The following is a 20,267-nucleotide window of genomic DNA, read 5'->3' on the forward strand; positions in this document are numbered from 1 at the left end:
TCGAGCCGTGTAGAGGAGACTACCGCACCTTGGTGTTCGCGTAGCGGAGGAACTTGTCCAAGATGCGAAGTGCGAAACGGAGCAAAGCTTTCTTAAGAATATGCTTGTTTTTCGACGTATCAGGACTAGTAATCTCTACATAAATATTGCTGTACGCTTCAATTCATGATACATCTCATCCCAAGCTTACTGTGGGATGAGGACAGCGCGGTACCGCATATCTCCCTTCTCCAACTTCTCCATGGCCTGGTTGATACCCTCCTTCGTCATTGGAAACTTCTCGAGGATCGGCGCAATCTTGTGCTGGGCAGCGAAGCTCAACATGCGGTTGTGAATGTATCGACTGGCGACGACGGAGCCCTGGACGCGGAGACCATTGAGAATGAGCGGCATGTATGGGATCTCGAACTTGCCCTCGTCGACAGATAGAGGGTGGATGGTGGCACCTGGAGCCATAATCGGGAGTATAAGGTCCCAGTTCGGCTGAGCAGAAGTCGTGACAAGCAGGCGGTCCAGTGGCTTCGAGACTTTCAACTCCTTGGCATCCTTGGTGGCGATGAACTCGTGTGCGCCAAGCTTCATTGCCTCGTCCTTCTTGCGGTCAGAGCCGGAGAGTACAACGACTCTACAGCCCATCTTGGCTGCAAATTGAATGGCGAGGTGACCAAGGCCGCCGACGCCCATGATACCGACCGTCTCGGTTGGCTGAGTATCGAAGTTGTGCAGAGCATTGAAGACAGTCGCGCCGCCGCACTGCAAAGGTGCGGCAACCTCATCGCTCATGCCCTCGGGGATGGGAAAGAGGAAAGCCTCCCGCCATACGGCGCCATGAGCGAAGGAACCCTGGTCGAGATCGGCAAAACCGTACATGGCGCGCTCTGGGCAGTAAGTCTCGTTGCCCTTCAAGCATTGCTGGCAGTGGCCACAGCAGTCGTGCTCGTAGCCCCAGCCAACGCGGTCGCCTTTCTTCATGAACTTGACATCGGGACCAGTCTCCTCGATGATGCCGACTCCCTCGTGACCAAGGACCATATCGCCGGCCTTGTAGTGGAGATCAGTGCCGCAGAGACCAGAGGCGGTGACCTTGAGGAGGACTTGGTCGCCTTTGAGTTCTGGCTTCTCGGTCTTGATCTCTTGGATCCCATCGTTCTTCGTGCCCTTGAAGACTGTGAAGGAAGGCATTCTTGCTAGTTTGTCACTGGTTGTGATGATGGTAGGGATTGTGTGCTGTTGTTGTTTTCTTGACAAGGGCGATATCGAATGTGGAAAGTAGATTAGCTGGGGGGAAATGGTCCTTATATACATGAGAGCAACCTGCCATGACGTTTTTTCTCCGTGGCCAACGTGTCAAGGTCCAGGGTCGAGACATTTGTGGCTCCAAGGAAAGTCTAGGAAGACTGGAAGACGCTATGATACGGATCGGGTACTTTCTAAGTGATTGCTCAGCAGCACGACGGCTGCACGGCGGCGTTTCCGAAGCATGCACTTTTCATTGGTACGTCCGAGAGATCCAACATGCTTCGATTGTTGTCAAGAAGGTGGAGCTGTGGCCGCGAAGCATTCATGCACCTCGTGGCGAACAAGGTTGCTGGCGCTCGGGCCTGGCAGAAAGCGTAGAAAATTATCTGCGATTACATCACCTCCCGCGCCATCGCCGAGAAATCCGCTGTTATCGTTAGCTTAAACCCTAACATCGCTGCGTTTCTTCCCACATTCGAACTACTCCTTGTCAGCTGCTATATCGTTGACTGATCAAGTGTCAGGCAGCTTTGGACTGACGACTACCATTTGAACTCTGCTGCTGATGACCAACACACATACAAGCTAAGACAGGACTGTCCCGAAACCAGGCTCGAGAACAACCTGGGATCTCTTCTATGGCGAGGACATTATCTTGGCTGTCGCCTAACATACCTCTGTGTACGGTCGATTCTCCAAGGCGCTGTTTGTTGCTCCATTATGGGCAGTAGCAGGTGGAGGCACTATTAGATGTGACAACGGTGAGCTACCTTGGGAATCAATTGTAGAAGACTGGAACTTCTGCCTGTACATTATGGTCAACGACGCCAGCAGCTCCCACCTATGTCTCGGAGCCTGGACTAGAACGTCCGGGCGAAGATGGCAACTGTCATCACCGTGGAATTGCCACACTCTCCGACAGTGCCCGTTCCAACGGCTGCACCGATACACGGCACACAATTCTCCTCGCCAGCTTCTCCTGTAACCGACTGAGCTCCCAGTATTCCAGCCGCCCTTTGCAACTCATCAGCTGGAATCCCTTGAGATGTCTGCACGTGACTCACGATGTAACGTAAAGGACGTTGTTCCCGCACCAGCAATCTGCCGTGGATGTGGTTCCAAGGATTATCTATATCTCCATCAGTACCGCGCCTCGTCGAAAGGTCAAGATGCAGCTGACCGTGCCGAAGAAGATATACCCGCTTGCGAAACATGCTTGCGAGCACTGACTGTCGACTTGTGTGCCGTAATTGGCCTTCCATGTTGACAAGGCAAGTCCTGTTGAAGAGCCTTTGCCCCCGGTCTGGATGTAGCAGCCCAGATACCCGAACGTGGACGATGTTGCGGTTGGACCAGGAATCCCGGATGCACTGTCACTGTCAACCGTGACCAAGAAACCTCTGAAGGAAGGACTCTTACATACCCTGAAGGGCTTCGTGACGGATGTCGACGGTCAGAGAAAGCTCTCACGATTCATAGCTGGCAAACTCACCCTGATGGTCTGCATTTTCACAAAGTTAGCTATTCCAGTCTTTGTGGGTTCTCGATAACCACCACTTACCCTGTGCTACCGGTAGGCCCAATTGCTCCGGTGGGTCCCTTTTGTACGTCAGAGATTTGAAAAATGACAGAATATCTCCCAAACGCTTATACCGTTGGTCCGATCGGCTGAAGAAGAACCTGTTAGCTTTCATCTTATTCTTGATGCCAATCTCCGCTGCACTTACTCCGGTTGAACCTTGAGCGCCTGCTAAACCTGCAACTCCTGAAGCTCGTTTGCGGAGGTCAGCATTACAACACGACACCTGGCTGATGATGAACTTATCTGGACTTCCTGTAGCGCCAGCTGCACCGGTCGCTCCCTATGGTGAGGATCAGTATACTCATTCCATGTAAGGCAGACTTGAGCAGCTCACCGAAGGACCACTTGGGCCAATTGGTCCGCTCGGCCCCTACGAGAGTCAGCACCCGTGCGAGGTTCGGTCACATTGTCCGTATTGCCTACCGAAGGTCCTGCTATGCCTTGTGAGCCTGTAGATCCGGTGGCCTGGTCATAGGGTCAGCATTGTGTTGCTACAGACCGGCCAATTACGCCCGAGAACGGAATTGAAACAATACGTACGCCAGCAGCTCCATTTGCACCACTTGGTCCTGTTGGTCTGTTGCATGATCTCAGCGAAGCCTTCCTGCAAAAGTGCTAGCGTATCTCACCCTGCGACACCTTGAGCTCCTTGCGATCCTTGAGCTCCAGTTGGACCTGGCACACCCGTAGCCCCCGCCACTCCAGTGGCGCCTGAAGGGCCAGTGACACCAGTAGCGCCTTGGGTCCCTTGAGCTCCCTGTGGCCCGGTCGCTCCAGTAGGCCCTTGAGTACCTTGCGCTCCCTGGCTTCCAGTAGCACCTGTCGGCCCCTGGGTACCTTGAGCTCCTTGCACGCCAGATGCACTCGTGGCTCCTGTAGCGCCAGTAGGACCTGTCGCTCCATTCGCTCCTGTTGGCCCAGTAGAACCCTGAGCTCCCGCCGCCCCTGGACTGCCTTGAGGTCCTGTAGCACCCGTTGCACCTGTCACGCCCGTTGCTCCTGTTGCCCCAGCAGGACCCTGAGCCCCCGCGGCGCCTTGAGTACCCTGAGGTCCTGTAGCCCCAGTCACGCCAGCAATCCCTTGAGCTCCTGTCGGACCTGTGGCCTAGTACTATATGTCAGCGGATACAACATTATCTATTGTCCCCGGATAGCGTGATTTGTGGTTCGTATGGCTGCCGTCATACCTGCAGGAAGTGCAGCGGCTTCAGATGGGATCTTGATGCGAGCAATGGACCAATGTCTGGGCATACTTACTCCCGCAGCTCCGCTGGCTCCATTCGCGCCCTTGTAGAGAAGTCAGCATGAAGAGATCTGACTCCAATCACCCAACTACATACTGTTGGGCCAACCTATAGATTCGATCAGTATACCCAATTCGTGTCCAGCATCTACATCCGGTATTGACTTACTGCTCCTATCGCTCCAGCCACACCTGTCGGACCCTATACTCCTTTCAGCATCAGACAGACCTTTCACCCAAAGCATCTTCAGTTGCTTACCGTCGGACCAGTCTAAAATGCACATATCAGCGATCAGGATACCATGCCGCAGGCTCGAGGATCACTCACCGGCCCAGTTGGCCCTGTCGGGCCAGTAACAGTTGAGTACTGCAGCCCCTGACAACTCGCCGCCGAATACAACGACAATTGAATATACAAATACCCTGAAGGCTGTACATTCTGCTGAAATACAACGTAGATCGTTCCGTTACTTATCGCGCAAAATGACGCCTGACCGTTGAAGAAAGCGGCGTTGAACCAGTTTAGTACACCACTCCCGCCGAGCGAGAAGGCCGTCGTTATGCTGCCGGGAATCGTAGAGGGTACGAATTGTTGGTACGGTACGTTGGCGGATGTAGAGTAGGTGTATATCATCCCGTTCATGGTGGCTGTTAGACCGCCATCGCTTCCGACTGTGTATATGGGAGATTGTGTGCAGTCGTTCGTGGTGGTACCGTTGGAATTGAGGTAGAAGGCTCCACTTTGTCGTTGATTAATCTTGCGGTTGTCAGAGTGCTGGGCGGCGGTTCCCACGACGCGGAGGATGTATTGTTCGCTGAATGGGCTTGGATTTGGAGTTGATGAAAGGATTGGAAGGACTGTGCCGGTTGTATCGGGAGAAGTTGTTGTGACGGTCTTCGGTTGTTCGGAGGGTTGTTCGAAGGATGTGATGCTTCCATCCGTTGTCGAGGACCTTTGGCTTGACCCATAAAGTGTCTGGTCTCGCAAGTACTGCGTGTATCGTAAAGTCGTCACCTCGTTCAGACTCGTGGGTGCGTTGTCGATCGTGATTGCCACTTCTGGTATTGGATAGAAGGTGGTGTTTGTCAGAACATATGTATTTATCGAGACTGCTTGTTGGTACACAACGCCGTATGTCAGTGCTGGCGAACATGATGCTTGAGCGAGCGTGGTTCTTGGTGCGGCGAGCAGTATAACGATCGTGGTGAGAACGAGCTGTCGAAGCTCGGGGGTGAATTGCCACATTCTGCAACAGTAAGTGCATGTAGAAGAAGGGAATTAGAGAAGAAGGTGGAAGGTAGATGCGATAGGAGACAGGAGTGGTGGTGCGAAGCAATGCGAGATCTCACAATGGTCGAGTACAAAGTCGTTACGAAGGTCGACCCATATACACGGCGTTGCTACGGTGAAGGCCGCGCATCCTATGCAATCACTTCTCGCGCACTCTCGCGTGGTCCAGATAATGCATTGACGTGTAGGTCCGAGTGTCTAACGTGCATGTGCCGATAAGTAGAAATGCATTCCGACGGCGCGATCGCATTCCACATGCTCGGGACAACCTATCGCCTTGCTCGGCAATGCGTTGGTATGAGAGTCGGTCACCACAGCTTGATAAGGACTTTAAGCAGTTCGTAGCTAGCGTCTCAAATTGTGTTGTCGCGGTCGCTCTATATTCTATCATCAGTCAACGTCACGTAGTGTACAAGAATTTGAGCCCAGGGTATCATACATCATCCATCTATCAACGCCACCCAATCCACGTCCAATTTTCCAATCTCACCATACTCAAACACCACGATCAAGCCCGAAACCTCATAGCCACAGTCCTCCCCACGATCTTCCCAGGCAGCGGCCGCCCTCCCAACAGTCCCGCCTGCACAATCTCCAGCGCACTCATCTGCTGCCCCACCCCTCCTGACCCATCAAATGCATTCGTAGTCCATCTCGCACCACAAGTGCCTTCCGTCCCATCATTGCAGCTCGGCAGTGCTCCTTTGACTGAAGCCGTGAGGATCGGCTGAATTTGTGCGGCTGTGCTGGGGACAAGGGCGGCGGTTGCAGCTAGCCAGCGGGCGGTGTATGCTTTGAAGGAGAGTTGGTCTGTATTGCAGCCTTCGGGCTTGGTTTCGCAGGGTTCCTGCAGGATGGAGTTTATGGTGAAGGTCTTGGTGATGCTTGTTAGGAGGCCTGTGAGCCTTGGTTGCCAGGTTGAGGTATCGCCCGTGGCATCTGCCATCATTGCTGCGCCGTATAGGAAAGCGGCGGAGTTATAGGACCATTGGTCGTGGTCGAGGGATTTGCATTGCAATGTGTCGTCGCTACCGTCGTAAACGTTGTAATTGGCTGCGTCAATCATACCGATGGAGGCGAGCCAGTCCCAACTTCTCTTTGCTTGGTCGAGGTAAGAGCTGTCGCCAGTATACCGACCCAGGCGAGCGGCTAGCTGGAAGAAGAGTCCGTTGGAGATGGCGTTCTTGTAGTTGTAGCCAGGTGCAGAGCTCGCGATCTGCCAGCGGAGACCGCCATTACATGTGCTGTTGTCCCAGCGTGCCGATACTTCTTTGTACACGTTCTGGGCGAGCTGTAGATACTGTGGGCCCGAGTCGAGTTGGCGGAAACCATACTCTGCCGCCGTCATGCAAAGTATGGCCCACCATAATTGATCGTCGTTTCCAAGTGTACTGGGGCCCATGAAGTCTCCTGCATTCCCCGCCTGGCTGACTATGATACTGGCGACCTGGTCGTCGTACTGGTAGTCTTGAGTGTTGTGCGAATATTGGGCCATGGTCGCTAGAGAGCCGGCTGTCTCCCACCACCAGTATGGGTGAGGTAATATTGATGCGCTGTTGTAGTAGGTCATGAGATTGGCGGCTAATGCTTGTGCACTTGATATGGTATTGTCACTGCTGTCAACATCAAGTTGGCGGGCAGATGCTCCCAATGCTGCTGTCAGGATCACAACAAAAGTGAAGAAAGGCATCATGATGACGGATATCTGAGTTGAACGAGATGAATGGTGTACTTGCCTCAGGTAGGAGCGTAAGAGCAATATATTGTGATTTTTCGTACGCATGGGAGGAGAGCTGGCGTACCATATAGGCTGGCGTACACATGTCGAACATGCGCCGCATGCGACACTACGGCACGATGCATATGACAAGACGAGACCGTTCGAATACCAGAGATAGACACATTAGGATCCCAGGCTGATGGAGTTGTTGGCCGCGAAATAGCTTGCGAAGTGGCTGTGATGGTGCTGGACTTCGAGAACATGTGGACAGTGCTTCGTGGCCCCCAAAGACACCGGTTGAGATTGAGATGCCACAAGGTAGTGGCTGAGGTTGTCGCTGGCGGGAGAATGTTGGTCACGGATCTATTGCTGGATCGTGGCTGAGCGATGTAATATGGGGGGGTGTCGCAGTGTAAGGCTTTGCCAATCTGCATTGCCAAAGTAGAGTTACTGAGAGGACGAGGAGGCGTTGCATGACCATCATCGCCTGCGCGTCAATGTGAGAATGCACCTGTACGTCGCCTCAGTATCGACGATGCTCTCGAAGTAAGAGGTGCTCGAGTCTTGGAGGAGGAGGCTCCGGCGGGCGCTAGGAGAACGGATAGATACCGCTCGCAAATCTTGGCGTTGGCTCACACGCGAAAAAGCTGGGAGACTTTGAGGTTGACGGGGGGCACCTCGAACAAACAACTACTACAAAACTACTACACACCCGCATCTCCGACCACTCTCTACACACACACACACATCATCATCATCACCATGGCTGAACAACTCGTCCTCCGCGGCACCCTTGAAGGCCACTCCGGCTGGGTCACCAGCTTGGCCACGTCTCTGGAGAAGTAAGAGCACGAACTGAGTGAGCGAGTAGCGGTGCGCAAGACTAACATAACCTTCGCAGCCCTAACATGCTCCTCTCCGGCTCCCGTGACAAGACGTTGATCGTGTGGAACCTCACCCGCGACGAGTCCTCGTACGGCTACCCCAAGCGCTCGCTCCACGGCCACAACCACATCGTCTCCGACTGCGTCATCAGCTCCGACGGCGCCTACGCTCTCTCCGCCTCGTGGGACAAGACTCTCCGTCTGTGGGAGTTGAGCACCGGCCAGACCACCCGCCGCTTCGTCGGCCACACCAACGACGTCCTCTCCGTCTCCTTCTCCGCCGACAATCGCCAGATCGTGTCTGGATCCCGTGACCGCACCATCAAACTGTGGAACACGCTCGGTGACTGCAAGTACACCATCACCGACAAGGGCCACACCGAGTGGGTGAGCTGTGTTCGTTTCAGCCCCAACCCACAGAACCCTGTGATCGTCTCCGCTGGCTGGGACAAGTATGTCAAGGTATGTCTTCCACTTTCCTCTACTCCTACCCACATATGCATGCGAGGATGTTATTACAAAAGTATTTGCTACTTCAGAGCCTACGGGCCATGAGACATAACTTGCCTTCACCGGCGCACTGATTTTTGTCATTACCCACCCACTCCATATCCATCAGCATAACTATCACTCGACATCATGCTGATAAGATGAATCAGGTCTGGGAACTCGCCACCTGCCGCATCCAAACTGATCACGTCGGCCACACCGGCTACATCAACACCGTCACCATCTCACCCGACGGCTCCCTCTGCGCTTCCGGCGGCAAGGACGGCACCACCATGCTGTGGGATCTCAACGAGTCCAAGCACCTTTACTCCCTCACTGCCGGCGACGAGATCCACGCTTTGGTCTTCTCACCCAACCGCTACTGGTTGTGCGCCGCCACTGCCTCGAGCATCATCATCTTCGATCTCGAGAAGAAGAGCAAGGTGGACGAGCTCAAGCCTGAGTACATCGACACTGGCAAGAAGAGCCGTGATCCTGAGTGCGTGTCCCTCGCGTGGTCCGCTGATGGTCAGACGCTCTTTGCCGGTTACACCGACAACAAGATCCGTGCTTGGGGTGTCATGAGCCGTGCTTAGGTGCCTAGGTGCTTAAGCGCTTGAGTATCGGTTCTGACGACGAAGGAATGGTGGAGGGAGAGGACAAGGTACGATGATAGCGCGATGCGAGGATCGCTGGCTTTGCGAGTTGAAGTTGCGGCTGGAGCCAGCGACTTCCGATGAAAGGTCGCTGCGGGGCACGTGCCTGTTGATGAGTACGTAGGCTTCACAATCGTTGCATTCAAACATCTGTTTCCTTTCTACTGACCGTAGTCCTCCTGAACGTTGGACAACTACCTCAACGGGGTTTGGGCGACGAGCTCCGCCGAGCGAAATGAACCCACTGCCTTCTACGACTGTCACTCGCCAGACTCATTGTAAGGTGGTTGTTCGGGCTATTTGTGGGTATCACTTGCTCTAGTCTCAAGGAACGAATGGCGACCAGCAGATCAAGCGTGTCCCGCTGCTGAGGGCGGTGGTGGGAACGCGAGCTCTTTCCTGTCTCTCCACGCCGTACATGGATTAAACCTCCACGCCCCGCGATATTTTGATCCGAAGATGTAGTGGATCACGTAAGGCACGAAGAAGGGCACGCTGGGAAAGTCGTGGATGGCGCCTTCGAAGTGGCGGTCTGCTGTGCCGAATACCAGGGGCGCGATGCGATACTGTGATACGAGTCAGCCTGGTGGAGGTGGGTGAGGATGAGTTCATGCTACTGGATGGGGAGGATATGCATACGTTATCTGTGTTCATCAAGATCTTCTCGAACCGTTTATACGCTTTCCTGATCTCAACACTATCGTACTCCTTCAAGGCAAGAAGGGTCTCGATCTCATCATGGAGATGTTTACTCAACGGCTCCGCGAAATCCTCCACCAGCTTCCTCATCCTCTGGCCATCGTATTCCGCGGGTGGACAGGTCTCAGCGTACTTCTGGAAGGCCTCGAAGCCCGGCGTGAAGGCACGATGTTGTTCTACGTTCTTCTCCATCAACCCCTTCACGCCAGAAATCTTCTCGATGGAAGGGAAGAATTCTGCTTCTTCGGCGTCGTGGTGGTGGTGCATTGATTCGGACCAGCATTGGCAGTAGGTCAGGAAATCCTTGATCACAGTATGGTCCTTTGCGGGCAGGGTTGCAGCTTGGAGGTAGATGCTGTTCAAGCCGCGTAGCATGCCGTTGTGCGCCAGCGCCATTTGGGTGGCGACATAGTTGGCGCTATGGGATGTCTGTGAAACAAATAAGTGGTGAGGACTTGTTGTGAGAACTTGTGATCGAGCTCTGGACACCCGAACTTACATCACTGGAGAATGCTTTGGTTGAGATGAGGGTGTATGGGCTGTCTGCCCATCGTGGTGCCATGGTTGTAAGTATGGACTTAGTTGTGGTTGTTGGCAGCTAGATACCAAAATTCCTACGTAGTTGCGTGCGAAACGGGCCTCCGAGTTGATATATCGCATTGCCTCACTCGCTTGACACGTACACAGTCGAGCTCGCACTACCACTCCTTCGCGCGCATGAGGGACGGGAAATGCGGGTCTACAGTATCTTCAGTTTCGCTGACATGAAACGCACGGATCTAGACTACATATTAGTAAGGAAAGCCTACTTAATCTGAAGCTGTCGCTACAACAGGACTTGCGTGCTCGTAAAATTTGTACGGGCGTAACGTGCTCTCGTGCTTTCGGGCTTGAAGGGTCGTGGTTTCGGGGCCGGAAGAAGTGGTTGCTTGCCTTGCCTTGCCCTAGCTGACTGGGCACTGCGCTAGAGATCCTCCGCTTTGGCACATGGGTGAATGCGAATGCGAGGACGATACAATGAACCCGAGTCGTGAATGGTATATATACAATGTCGATTCACTCGTTTGGTTAATATCAGTACGATCGATTCAGCATTTCAGACAACGAGCAGATCTAAGAGGCATCCATAGATCACATTAGGGTAATTGAACAACCGTATTCGCAGCATTTATCTACGGTACCACGACAAAAATCAACGACACCTGATCGATACGAAACTTCCACCACGTTCCACAATACAAAATGAAGGTCCTCCTCCTCGGCGCGACAGGCAACTTGGGCTCCCGCCTTGTCTGTGCTCTTCTAACGCACGGCCACATCGTCACAGTCTTCGTCCGGTCATCACGGAAACTCGAATCATTGCTCCCATCATCGATTTACCAACAGATCTTGATTGTCGAGGGTGATGCGACGAACACGGCGGCTGTAAAGGCCTCAATCCTGGAATCGAAATGCGAAGCCGTAGTCACAGCGGCTGGTGTTGCTGCCGCGGCGCCTTGGGGCAGCAGCGACCTGCCAAAGATTTTTCGTTCAATCGCAGAAGCTGTACAGCAGGCCGGAGAGGAGAGGAAGCAGCCCTTGAGAGTCTGGTTCTTGAGTGGGATGAGTATATTGCAGGTCCCGGGAACGAAGAACATGATGTCGGACTAGTAGGTTTCGCCATCGATATTTTCTCCTCATCATACTGAAAGCTCCCAGTGTTCCAGTATTTCTCGAGCATCGCGGGAACCTGAAACTCCTGCAGTCGCTGCCACCGAACTCGGTCGACTGGTCGCTATTGTGTCCTATGACCATGACGGAGGAGTCGAAGGACCTTACAGTGCCGACTAAGCTCAAGCAGGGCCGGGTGGTCGCCAATACCACAACGCCACCATTGTGGAAGAAATCTTGGATCAATTCTATCCCATTAATCGGCAGCTTTCTGAGCGTGGCGATGAATGCTAGTCGGTATACGACTACTCTGGAGCAGAATGCGGACCTCATTGCAACCGATCTTGAGACAAGGGATAGTTCTTACATTGGCAAGAGAGTTGGCGTCATTGGTGCTTCTGCTTGACGATTCTCTTGTCTGTCAAAGTGAGATGTTGGCATGGCGTGGGAGTTGGCGAGTTGTCTTTTAGCGCAGATGCTTTTCAACTGTGATAGATGAAGTAGAAGATTGTACAGGTACAGCGAATCTGCAAACCTTTCACAAGCATTTGGTCCCGATGCTCCCTGTTCAATAGGCAGGCCGGAATCACATGCTACCTTGGGACCACAGATGTCCGAGATTTGTGCCACTGCTCCGCTACCGCCAACGTGGAGTGATCCTCAAGAACACCCGACATTTTCGAGACGACTGAACGTCTGATTATCTCTTCACTGGACAGGAACATCATATGGCTCTGCGTCTGATCAAGCCAGTGTAGAAGTCTCGTGAGCGCGGGCGTCAGGTCCTCTAACGAGATCGTGGCCGTCGTCTCGACATGTTGAAGGACATGACCGACGCTTAACAGAGAGTCCTCGACCAGGCTGTCGCTCTCATAAGCGCAGAGTACCGAAACGACGGGATCAGGGTGGTATCAGGCAGCAGAAAGCAGTGGCAAGACGGCACGGATGGCTGTCAGATGGTTGACAGCACAAGCGGAATGGCTCCGCCCAACCGCCTCGTCTCGATTCGCCACATACCGCATTTGTGCAGCTGCATAGCCACCCGTCGTTGGTTGTGTCCGGACTACCCAGTCTGCTGGATCGCCGATCCTCAGCCGGTATGCCATCGCCGAGGGACTCCACGATGTATTGACCAATACCAAAGCTTCCACTACGTTGATTGCAAGTTACGTCGAGGGCGGGGTCACTGGCCCGGGCGTACATTATCGCTCGGCTGGGACTCATTCCTGCAGATGCCTTGAGGCAGCATCAAGTCGCTCATCTCGCGTGCCATCTGCTCCTCGAGACGTAGAGCTCTGTCCTGCTGGACTAGGTATGCTCTGTATGCAGGCTCTTGACAAATATAAAGCCCTGAGGCATGCAAGCAACACTGGAGGCTCGAGCCTACTTACTTGGACGGCAAGACTACGATAAGTCGACGGTGGCGTCAACAGTCGCTTCCAACTGCAGTAGCGTTCAGATACGCCAGCCTGATGACACGACTTGGTGGGTCGGGCATCGCCCTCACAGCCTTGCGATTGATCTGCGGAGCTCAACAGCAACGAGGCTGCTGGAGGGTGGCGATCAGGCTGTGCGCATCAAAGATGAACCCTCGGTGAGGCCACACCTCGAGCAGCTCACAGTCTCATAAGGCAGTGCGGCAACAAGGTCTCAAACAGCACCTACCCGACTGTCGTCCATACTCCCGCACAATCGATGCGATTATGCATCACCGACGACAGCGACCAAAGTCTCACTGAATTGGAATCCATACCACCTGCGGCACGAGAAGAAGCGTGAGCCATCATGAATAAGCTCAAGAGTGTGTTCAAGAAGAAGAGAGAGCAAGAAGTCCTCTTTGTAAGCAAAGACTTCTACGACCCCTCCAGCAAAGCTACGAGCAGCAGCAATAGCCCGCCCGTGGTACCCAGAGAATCCAAGGTGTTCAATCACTCGACATGGTTCGAAAATCCTCAGAGTATTGGAATGCAGGGCTGGCCGTCTCGAGCACCGCCAGACCCGCCGGCGCAGGCGACACAAGCTAGCGGGGAGGCGGGAATGTTTGGCTATTATGCGCCTCTTGCAAGCACCAATACCGAACCTAGGATGACTGCGCAGCGGCCACCAGCTGAGCTGGGTCCTGAGCGTCAGACGGTGACTGGCCACATCATTAACATGCCGGAGTACATACCATATCAACCCGCGGCAGACGATAGGGTACGAGCTGAAGAGAATGCAAGACAGGAGAGGGCGGCAGCTCAAGAAAATATTCGGCGAGACCGGCTGGCCGACGAACAGGCCCAAGCAAGGCGTGAAAGGGCTGCAGAGGAGGAACGAGCACAGCAGCAGGACAGGCTGGCGGCCCAACGGCGAGCAAAGCAGAGGAACCTCGAAGCTGCCGAGGAGAAAGAAAAGCAGGAGAGACTTGCAGCGGAGGAGGTCTTGATTTTCCGTAAGCAGAATGCCTCTGTGAAGAACGTACGGCATGTTCGAGACCTCATCCGTGAGAAGTATCGCCTTGATATTGAGGTTTGGAGAAGGAAACGCGTACAGGTTGACGCACGATTCAAGATCGAAGAAGACGCACGGAAGGCCGATGCTATCTTAGAGGAGATCGTATCTATCGTCAGTGACTGGGACAACGATGTCTTTGACACACCCGAGGAGTGGGAAATGGCAGAAGAAATCAAGAACGGCATTCCCAAATTGGACGAGCCGTACGTCTTGTGGCGTACTTCTCCTCCATGGGATCCATCGCGACTGGAGAGATCGAGCCAGATCGCTCACGCTGATGGTCAATACAACAGTGTCAATTGAGTGTTGTGACCAGCGCCAGCAAAGGAGGCAAGAAGACCGAACCTCAGCCCACTAAATTGCGGCGAGACTGGTAGAAGACGAGACAACTCCAACAATTATTCATCCAGTGCAGCAACAGGATGACGACACATGATCTTCTTTCATTCTCCTCGCGTTTCAGCCAAACATGAAGATCAGTAACCGGGAGCTAGAGTTCTGTTTATATTGCAATAGGTACATCACGAGCTTGCATCGCCATTCTACACGAGCTAAGCAATCACTTGACTCTTCGGGATCTCGTACGTGTTATTCGCAGATCCTGTAATGGAGGTGAAGTTCTCCAGGTCCGAGCCCTTATTATTACCATATCTCCCAATGATTGGCGTAATCGTCAGCTTGAAAGACCCACTGAGCATGGAACTAATCCGGTCCTCGATAGCCTTCGGCCCTCGTCCGGCCTGGCGCACGACAATGCGGCACCGATGCCTTCCCAAATCCAGCCACAGCTTTGAAGCTCGTCTAGCAAGGTTGTTGGCTGTCTCGGTCATCTCAGCAGTCGGCCGGATGGCTTTGGCAAGCGTCGTCTCGATCGCTTTAGCCAGGGCTGCGATATTGAGCTGATACGCCGTCTTGATCCTCTCCCGCTGTATCATGAACGCTGGAACAGGTTGTGTCAAGATTAGATAGCACTCCTCCAATGTCATGTACCTCCATCGTTCGGTCTTCACGCTCGGCGTGGGTCGTTCATTAATGTAGTCCTTGACCGCAACGTCTGAGTATGTCAGCCTTTGCATGAGTGGTTGCTGAAATGTACTGCGTACCTTGACCAGAAGCATCAGACCATAATGCTTGCAACTTATCACCCTCCTCACCAAACATGCGAAAAGGATGAGCAAACACAAACTGGAATAACAAGCACCAAATGAGGTCCCGAATGATTGACTTCCTAAGCATCCGCATTTCGTCAGAGCCACACAACCTTTGCAGCACGTGGTCAGGCCAGATTTCTCTTGCCGGATCCCATGCATGTCTATCACTGAGGTCGTCGATCAGCTTTTCAGTCTGGGCGAAGCTCTCCCTGATCTTGTCGTCGGGTCTTTGTGGCAGATCTTTGATCACAAAGATCTTTGCGCGATATACCTCGTCGTCTCGGACTAGCAGAGCTGCGTTCAGCTCCTCGATCTGGTTCTGTGCATAGTGATTGGCCTGAGCATGCTTGGCATCGAGAGCTTTGATGGCGGTCTTATGTTGCTCCAGCGTGGTTTGATGGACGGCTTGCATCTTGTCCTTCAGCGCTTTCAGCTCAGCTCGATGGGTCGTCTCAACCTCTTCGACCTCTCGCTGGGCATCGTACATCTGCTTCTGCAGCTGAAGCTTCGCTTGCTTGAGATTGTGACTTAGCGCTCCCTGCTCTTGGCGGAATTTTTCTAATGTTAATTTATGCTTCTGCTCGAGGTCAAACAGTGCTTTGGCTCGTTCGTCAGCCGTCGCCTGCTGCTCATCCTTATGCGCTGCTACCTGGCGATGTTCCGCTTGCTCGTGGCGCAGCTTGGCATCGTCTAGCTGCTGTTGATAAGTGCGGCCAACATTGCTGCATTGCTCCTTGTGTTGTTCATCGAGCTCGACAATTTTGATCTGATGCTGCTCTCGTAGCGTCTTGACGGCCGTGCGTTGGTTCTCGACTTCATTGTCCAGACCCTGGCAGACTGTCTGATGCCGACCCTTGAGGTGATTCAATTCCGTATCATACTTTTGTTGCAAGGTACGGTGCTGTTCACTAAGCTCAGAGCGGAGCTCCTGACACTCTCTCTCATGCTCCCGCTCCGACTGTGCCAGCTGGCTCGTGTGGTCCCGTTGGATGCGAATGGTTGAATTATCGTGCCAGTCCTGATAAGACTTCTTCACTTCTTGGAAAGCTCGCTGATGTTCGTCTTCAAGCCGCTTCGTTTCTGCCTCGTGGCCTCGGCGGAGGCCCTCGCAGCTCTCGTGATACTTCTTTTTCCAGATATCGCCGACTTGATCCTTCTCGCGCGCCAAGTCAGATCGATAGTTCTGTCGAAGCTCATCTCGGAGGTCCCTCAATGCCGCTTCGTGCTTGACTTTCAGGCGTGATATCTCGTGGTTGTGTTGTTGACGTACTGCCTCGGATCGTTGCTCAGCCGTCTCCTCCTCCTGCTGGACTAGTCCGAACACTTCGTTCTCCTCCGAATTGTAATCACCGTCGTACAGGACCACACCCGCATCTGATCGGACCGCCACCTGCCCATGCCCTCCGTTGTCCAGCTGCGGAGGATTGGGAGCGATGATACGAGGGGATCGCTGTCCTGGTCCGCGCTCTCCACCAAACTCACCAACTCCGATGTTTGACCGACGCCAGTCTTGCTGTTGCTCGTCGTCGTCAACGTTTCCTGGCGCGCCATTCTTCCAGGACCCATTTCGCTGCTCGTCATTAACAGATTTTTGCTCATGCTCCCTGTGCGGCTGCGCCTGCCCGGTCATACTACTCTGTCGCTTGTTCTTTTTGCCTCTGAATACGTTTCCCATCTCCCGCATTCCATCACGAACATGGATCCCCATTTTGGTGTGTGCTCGTCCGCGTATGCTAAAGGCAACAAGGACTTGGGCCGCACGGCTGCTTCTTCCACAGGTGATGATAGAGCCAAAGTACGCTACGTGATGTGTCAAGAGGTTTGCAGCTATCCCATGCACGTATCGCAGCCTGATATGCACCTGTTACGCCCCGACAAGGCTGAGGCAAAGAAGAAAGGCTGTCAGTCCTGAAAAGGCGAGGTGAGGACCACAAGGCAGGTCGCAGCGCTCTGTTCTGTCATAAGGTCCTCGCACACTGCTCTGGACGGAGTCACAGCACAATACTTTGTTGGAGCTGCTAAATGTGCCTGTGTCCCTAACCTGCAATATCATGCCCGAACCATCGATGGGTTCCCAGGAGAGTTCTACCCTGTCTCCTTTCGAGGACAACTACCTCAGTCGCAACGTGCTCGATGACGAAGACGGCTACGAGGAAGACGCGGTGCCCGAACTCCCCAGTCCCGTGATCAACCCACCAACACAGGCATCGCCTTCGGCCACCATCGTTGCACCCAAAAGCCGACCTAGTGTGCGTCACAAGCCAGATTTACTTCGGCGTGAGAAACCGCGTTTCATCCTCGCCCTGGACTTTGGCACCACGTTCACAGGTAAGCAAACCGCTAAGCACGGATGCCCATCGACGCTGAACCATGGGTAGGCATTGCATTCGCATCTACCAATGCTTCCCGAGGTCACCTCCCTGAAATCACAGTCCTGCAGAACTGGACCAAGTCGATGAGCAATAAAGATAAAGTGCAGGACTGGACCAAGTCGATGAGCAATAAAGATAAAGTGCAGGACTGGACCAAGTCGATGAGCAATAAAGATAAAGTGCCAAGCGTGATATCTTACTCGCCGCCGGAGCATGATGAGGTGCAGTGGGGCTCGGACATCAGCAAAGACGCAATCACGATGGTCAATCAGAAGCTGGAGTTAGAACTTCAAGATACCGTTATGGACGAGCTTGATATGACGTTATACGTGCTGAGAGGCACGAAATTCCTCTCATTCGACAATATCTGCGAGGCTGGACCCAAGCCCGCTTTCAGCCCTAAGACCACAGGCGAAGTCATCACAGATTACTTGGCGAAAATCTTTCAATGCGCCAAAGAAGCTATAAACAGCCAGCAGATTGAGAGGACGAAGACACCAATCGATCTCGTAGTAACAACGCCTGTAGTAAGTCACATTTCTGCCTACCGAATCGTGAGTAGACCTTGACCACGATCTAGTGCTGGTCGTACAAAGCCCATAATGCGATGTTCAGGGCTGTGAAGGAGGCCGGCTTCAGCACAAAATTCCTTCCGACTTTGCAGGACACTATCTTGGTATCCGAACCCGAAGCTGCGGCGTACTTTGCTGCACTTGCTGTGAAGGACCAAGGCGACGACTTTCTCCAGGTATGTGGTCCTAGCTCTTGCCATTCCGTGCCTTCCTAATGGGACCTGTAGCAAGGTCAGACGTTCGTGCTATGCGATGCAGGAGGCGGAACTGTGGACACAGTCTCTTATCAAGTCAAGAGCGTCACTCCATTTCTAGAGCTTGAGCGGATGACCGCACCCAGTGGTACGTAGCGCGCGACCTTAGACAATGCCCTTCTATTAATCTGCCTAGGCCGAAAATGTGGATCTGCCTTGATCGACCTGGGGTTCAAAACCTGGTTGCGAGACATCATTGGGCCATCGTCGTATGCGGAGCTGGATCCAGTCAATGCATATCAGCATCGGATTAACCCTCACACGGCGGAGACCGGTGAGATGAGAGAGCTGATCAGACGCTTTATCGTCAGAAAGATTGCGTTCTCCAATAACGACGAGAAGTCAATCAAGATTGATCTGCCGGCACCGCTCAATACCTTGACCATCGCAGGCCGAATTGAGCAGGGTGGATTGACGTTGACATGGTTTGCTCCGCGAATGACCGATATGGATGTTGGCTATGCTAATCTTGCGTAGGGAGGAAATGCAAGGTCTCATGGACCCCTGCGTGAGTAATGTTGTCGGATTAGTATTGGCACAAATGGAGAAGGTTGCTCGTATCACGGGCATACGCGCAACAGTATGTCCGAAAGATCAAGCTCACAAATTTTGCTGCAGAATCTGACCGGGGTTGCTAGGATGTCATTCTTGTCGGTGGTTTCGGAGCCTCGCCATACCTCAAGCAAGAATTGGAGGAAATTTGCACCGATTTCGATAGTACTCTGCGACGCCCGGACGAGACAAAATCGTATGATGCATCCCCAGTATGTTGGAGGACGAGGCTTTGCTGACTTTCTCGTAGGGTGACAGCAGTAGTGCAAGGGGCTGTTGTGTACGGTATCGAAAAGTGTAAGTTGACTTGCATCGCAATTGAAGAAGATTTCTGCAATCAGTAATATCAGCTAACCACCTACAGTACGCCACAAAGAAGTCATTCGTGTCGTAGAGGTTCTGGACAGTTTCGGCGTTCGCCACCTCGAAGGACCTATAGAGTGGATCATCAAAAAAGGCGACATAGTCCTCTCAGGCCAGAAACGCGTTGTTGAGAGCCGACCATTCTGGTATAACGCTGGAGCCAACAGTCGAGGAAGACAGCAATATAGCGTTTACCGGTACTTTGATAGGAAGCGACCTTTGCGCTCCCTTCCCGATAAATGGGCGACTTCGTACAAGGAGATGATTGAAGTGGGCGTGATCACGACCGGTCCTGGCAACGACCTAGGACGTTTTAGTAGTAGGTCTCATCAAGAACGACCCTCACGCGCAGCTGATGAACTGCATTTCGAAGGTATGGGGCCCAAGGTCGGTCCTGTCAAATGGCGCTTCACTCTAGACGGTGTGTCGCTCAAGGTCGAGCTGTTCGTGCGCGAGACTGTGGTTGGAAGTTGTAATATCACGGTTGAGTTGTCCAATTCAAAACCAGCAGGAGATTCCGGACAGGGGTACAAGTAGCAAGCATACCAGATGTTTACATTGATCAGGACAAGAGAAGGAATGTGATTGTGGATCAACGCTCAATCTGCTATCTGTCAATGATCGAGGAAAGCACGCTGCTTTATCAATGGTGTTCAGATAGCACAAGGCGACCTAGCTACGCTTATTTGGCGGACGTCAGGGCCCTAACGTCAATTCCTTTTGTCCACCTCGACGATTGCCAAGTTTCGAGACCAGTCAGTATAGGATATAGCAACAGGATGTCCGCATCCGTAGCACAACAGTCGTAGCAATGTTTGGAGCTCAGTAAATCTATCGCCTTCGCTACAGCACACTCTAGGTTTTCTTATCGTCTGCCCCATAGCCCACACTATCCCGCTTGGGCCCGGGTACCAACCCAGAAGTCGATTGTGCAGAGGATCCAATATCGTCGGAGATGGCGCACATCTCGGTGTTCATTGGCAGACTAATTCCAGCAGAGCAGAAAAAAGGTGTGCTTTGGAATTGATTTGGAAGGGACATGAAGACCTTGTCAAGC

The 20,267-nt window shown here is 53.1% G+C and overlaps 10 protein-coding genes across 10 annotated transcripts; 5 read left to right on the forward strand and 5 right to left on the reverse strand.

Annotated features, from left to right (window-relative positions):
* Nucleotides 1–186: 186 nt before the first annotated feature.
* Nucleotides 187–1,182, reverse strand: LTS14_001300 (uncharacterized protein; the record flags this gene model as incomplete). The annotated part of the gene is made up of 1 exon (XM_064834009.1): nucleotides 187–1,182. One exon carries the CDS (start codon nucleotides 1,180–1,182, stop codon nucleotides 187–189), a length of 996 nt encoding a protein of 331 aa, XP_064698970.1.
* Nucleotides 1,183–3,446: 2,264 nt separating this feature from the next.
* LTS14_001301 (uncharacterized protein) lies at nucleotides 3,447–5,310 on the reverse strand (the record flags this gene model as incomplete). The annotated part of the gene is made up of 6 exons (XM_064834010.1): nucleotides 3,447–3,926; nucleotides 4,079–4,108; nucleotides 4,162–4,173; nucleotides 4,234–4,266; nucleotides 4,324–4,335; nucleotides 4,393–5,310. The coding sequence occupies 6 exons, from the start codon at nucleotides 5,308–5,310 to the stop codon at nucleotides 3,447–3,449; spliced, it is 1,485 nt and encodes a 494-aa protein (XP_064698971.1).
* Nucleotides 5,311–5,863: 553 nt separating this feature from the next.
* Nucleotides 5,864–7,045, reverse strand: LTS14_001302 (uncharacterized protein; the record flags this gene model as incomplete). The annotated part of the gene is made up of 1 exon (XM_064834011.1): nucleotides 5,864–7,045. One exon carries the CDS (start codon nucleotides 7,043–7,045, stop codon nucleotides 5,864–5,866), a length of 1,182 nt encoding a protein of 393 aa, XP_064698972.1.
* Nucleotides 7,046–7,837: 792 nt separating this feature from the next.
* On the forward strand, nucleotides 7,838–9,044 carry cpc2 (cross-pathway control WD-repeat protein cpc2; the record flags this gene model as incomplete). The annotated part of the gene is made up of 3 exons (XM_064834012.1): nucleotides 7,838–7,917; nucleotides 7,977–8,421; nucleotides 8,619–9,044. The coding sequence occupies 3 exons, from the start codon at nucleotides 7,838–7,840 to the stop codon at nucleotides 9,042–9,044; spliced, it is 951 nt and encodes a 316-aa protein (XP_064698973.1).
* A 410-nt stretch (nucleotides 9,045–9,454) lies between these two features.
* LTS14_001304 (uncharacterized protein) lies at nucleotides 9,455–10,365 on the reverse strand (the record flags this gene model as incomplete). Its single annotated transcript, XM_064834013.1, has 3 exons — nucleotides 9,455–9,670; nucleotides 9,744–10,232; nucleotides 10,303–10,365. The coding sequence occupies 3 exons, from the start codon at nucleotides 10,363–10,365 to the stop codon at nucleotides 9,455–9,457; spliced, it is 768 nt and encodes a 255-aa protein (XP_064698974.1).
* Nucleotides 10,366–11,045: 680 nt separating this feature from the next.
* Nucleotides 11,046–11,859, forward strand: LTS14_001305 (uncharacterized protein; the record flags this gene model as incomplete). The annotated part of the gene is made up of 2 exons (XM_064834014.1): nucleotides 11,046–11,452; nucleotides 11,502–11,859. 2 exons carry the CDS (start codon nucleotides 11,046–11,048, stop codon nucleotides 11,857–11,859), a joined length of 765 nt encoding a protein of 254 aa, XP_064698975.1.
* A 1,379-nt stretch (nucleotides 11,860–13,238) lies between these two features.
* Nucleotides 13,239–14,249, forward strand: LTS14_001306 (uncharacterized protein; the record flags this gene model as incomplete). Its single annotated transcript, XM_064834015.1, has 1 exon — nucleotides 13,239–14,249. One exon carries the CDS (start codon nucleotides 13,239–13,241, stop codon nucleotides 14,247–14,249), a length of 1,011 nt encoding a protein of 336 aa, XP_064698976.1.
* A 248-nt stretch (nucleotides 14,250–14,497) lies between these two features.
* LTS14_001307 (uncharacterized protein) lies at nucleotides 14,498–16,805 on the reverse strand (the record flags this gene model as incomplete). The annotated part of the gene is made up of 2 exons (XM_064834016.1): nucleotides 14,498–15,000; nucleotides 15,050–16,805. The coding sequence occupies 2 exons, from the start codon at nucleotides 16,803–16,805 to the stop codon at nucleotides 14,498–14,500; spliced, it is 2,259 nt and encodes a 752-aa protein (XP_064698977.1).
* Nucleotides 16,806–17,148: 343 nt separating this feature from the next.
* Nucleotides 17,149–18,772, forward strand: LTS14_001308 (uncharacterized protein; the record flags this gene model as incomplete). The annotated part of the gene is made up of 5 exons (XM_064834017.1): nucleotides 17,149–17,425; nucleotides 17,476–17,996; nucleotides 18,050–18,217; nucleotides 18,269–18,383; nucleotides 18,432–18,772. The coding sequence occupies 5 exons, from the start codon at nucleotides 17,149–17,151 to the stop codon at nucleotides 18,770–18,772; spliced, it is 1,422 nt and encodes a 473-aa protein (XP_064698978.1).
* A 64-nt stretch (nucleotides 18,773–18,836) lies between these two features.
* LTS14_001309 (uncharacterized protein) lies at nucleotides 18,837–19,747 on the forward strand (the record flags this gene model as incomplete). The annotated part of the gene is made up of 4 exons (XM_064834018.1): nucleotides 18,837–18,875; nucleotides 18,934–19,043; nucleotides 19,098–19,144; nucleotides 19,212–19,747. 4 exons carry the CDS (start codon nucleotides 18,837–18,839, stop codon nucleotides 19,745–19,747), a joined length of 732 nt encoding a protein of 243 aa, XP_064698979.1.
* Between the last annotated feature and the right edge of the window lie 520 nt (nucleotides 19,748–20,267).

Source organism: Recurvomyces mirabilis (assembly GCF_035927965.1).
Source record: "Recurvomyces mirabilis strain CCFEE 5264 chromosome Unknown scaffold_2, whole genome shotgun sequence".
In the NCBI taxonomy this organism is placed as follows: domain Eukaryota; kingdom Fungi; phylum Ascomycota; class Dothideomycetes; order Mycosphaerellales; family Teratosphaeriaceae; genus Recurvomyces; species Recurvomyces mirabilis.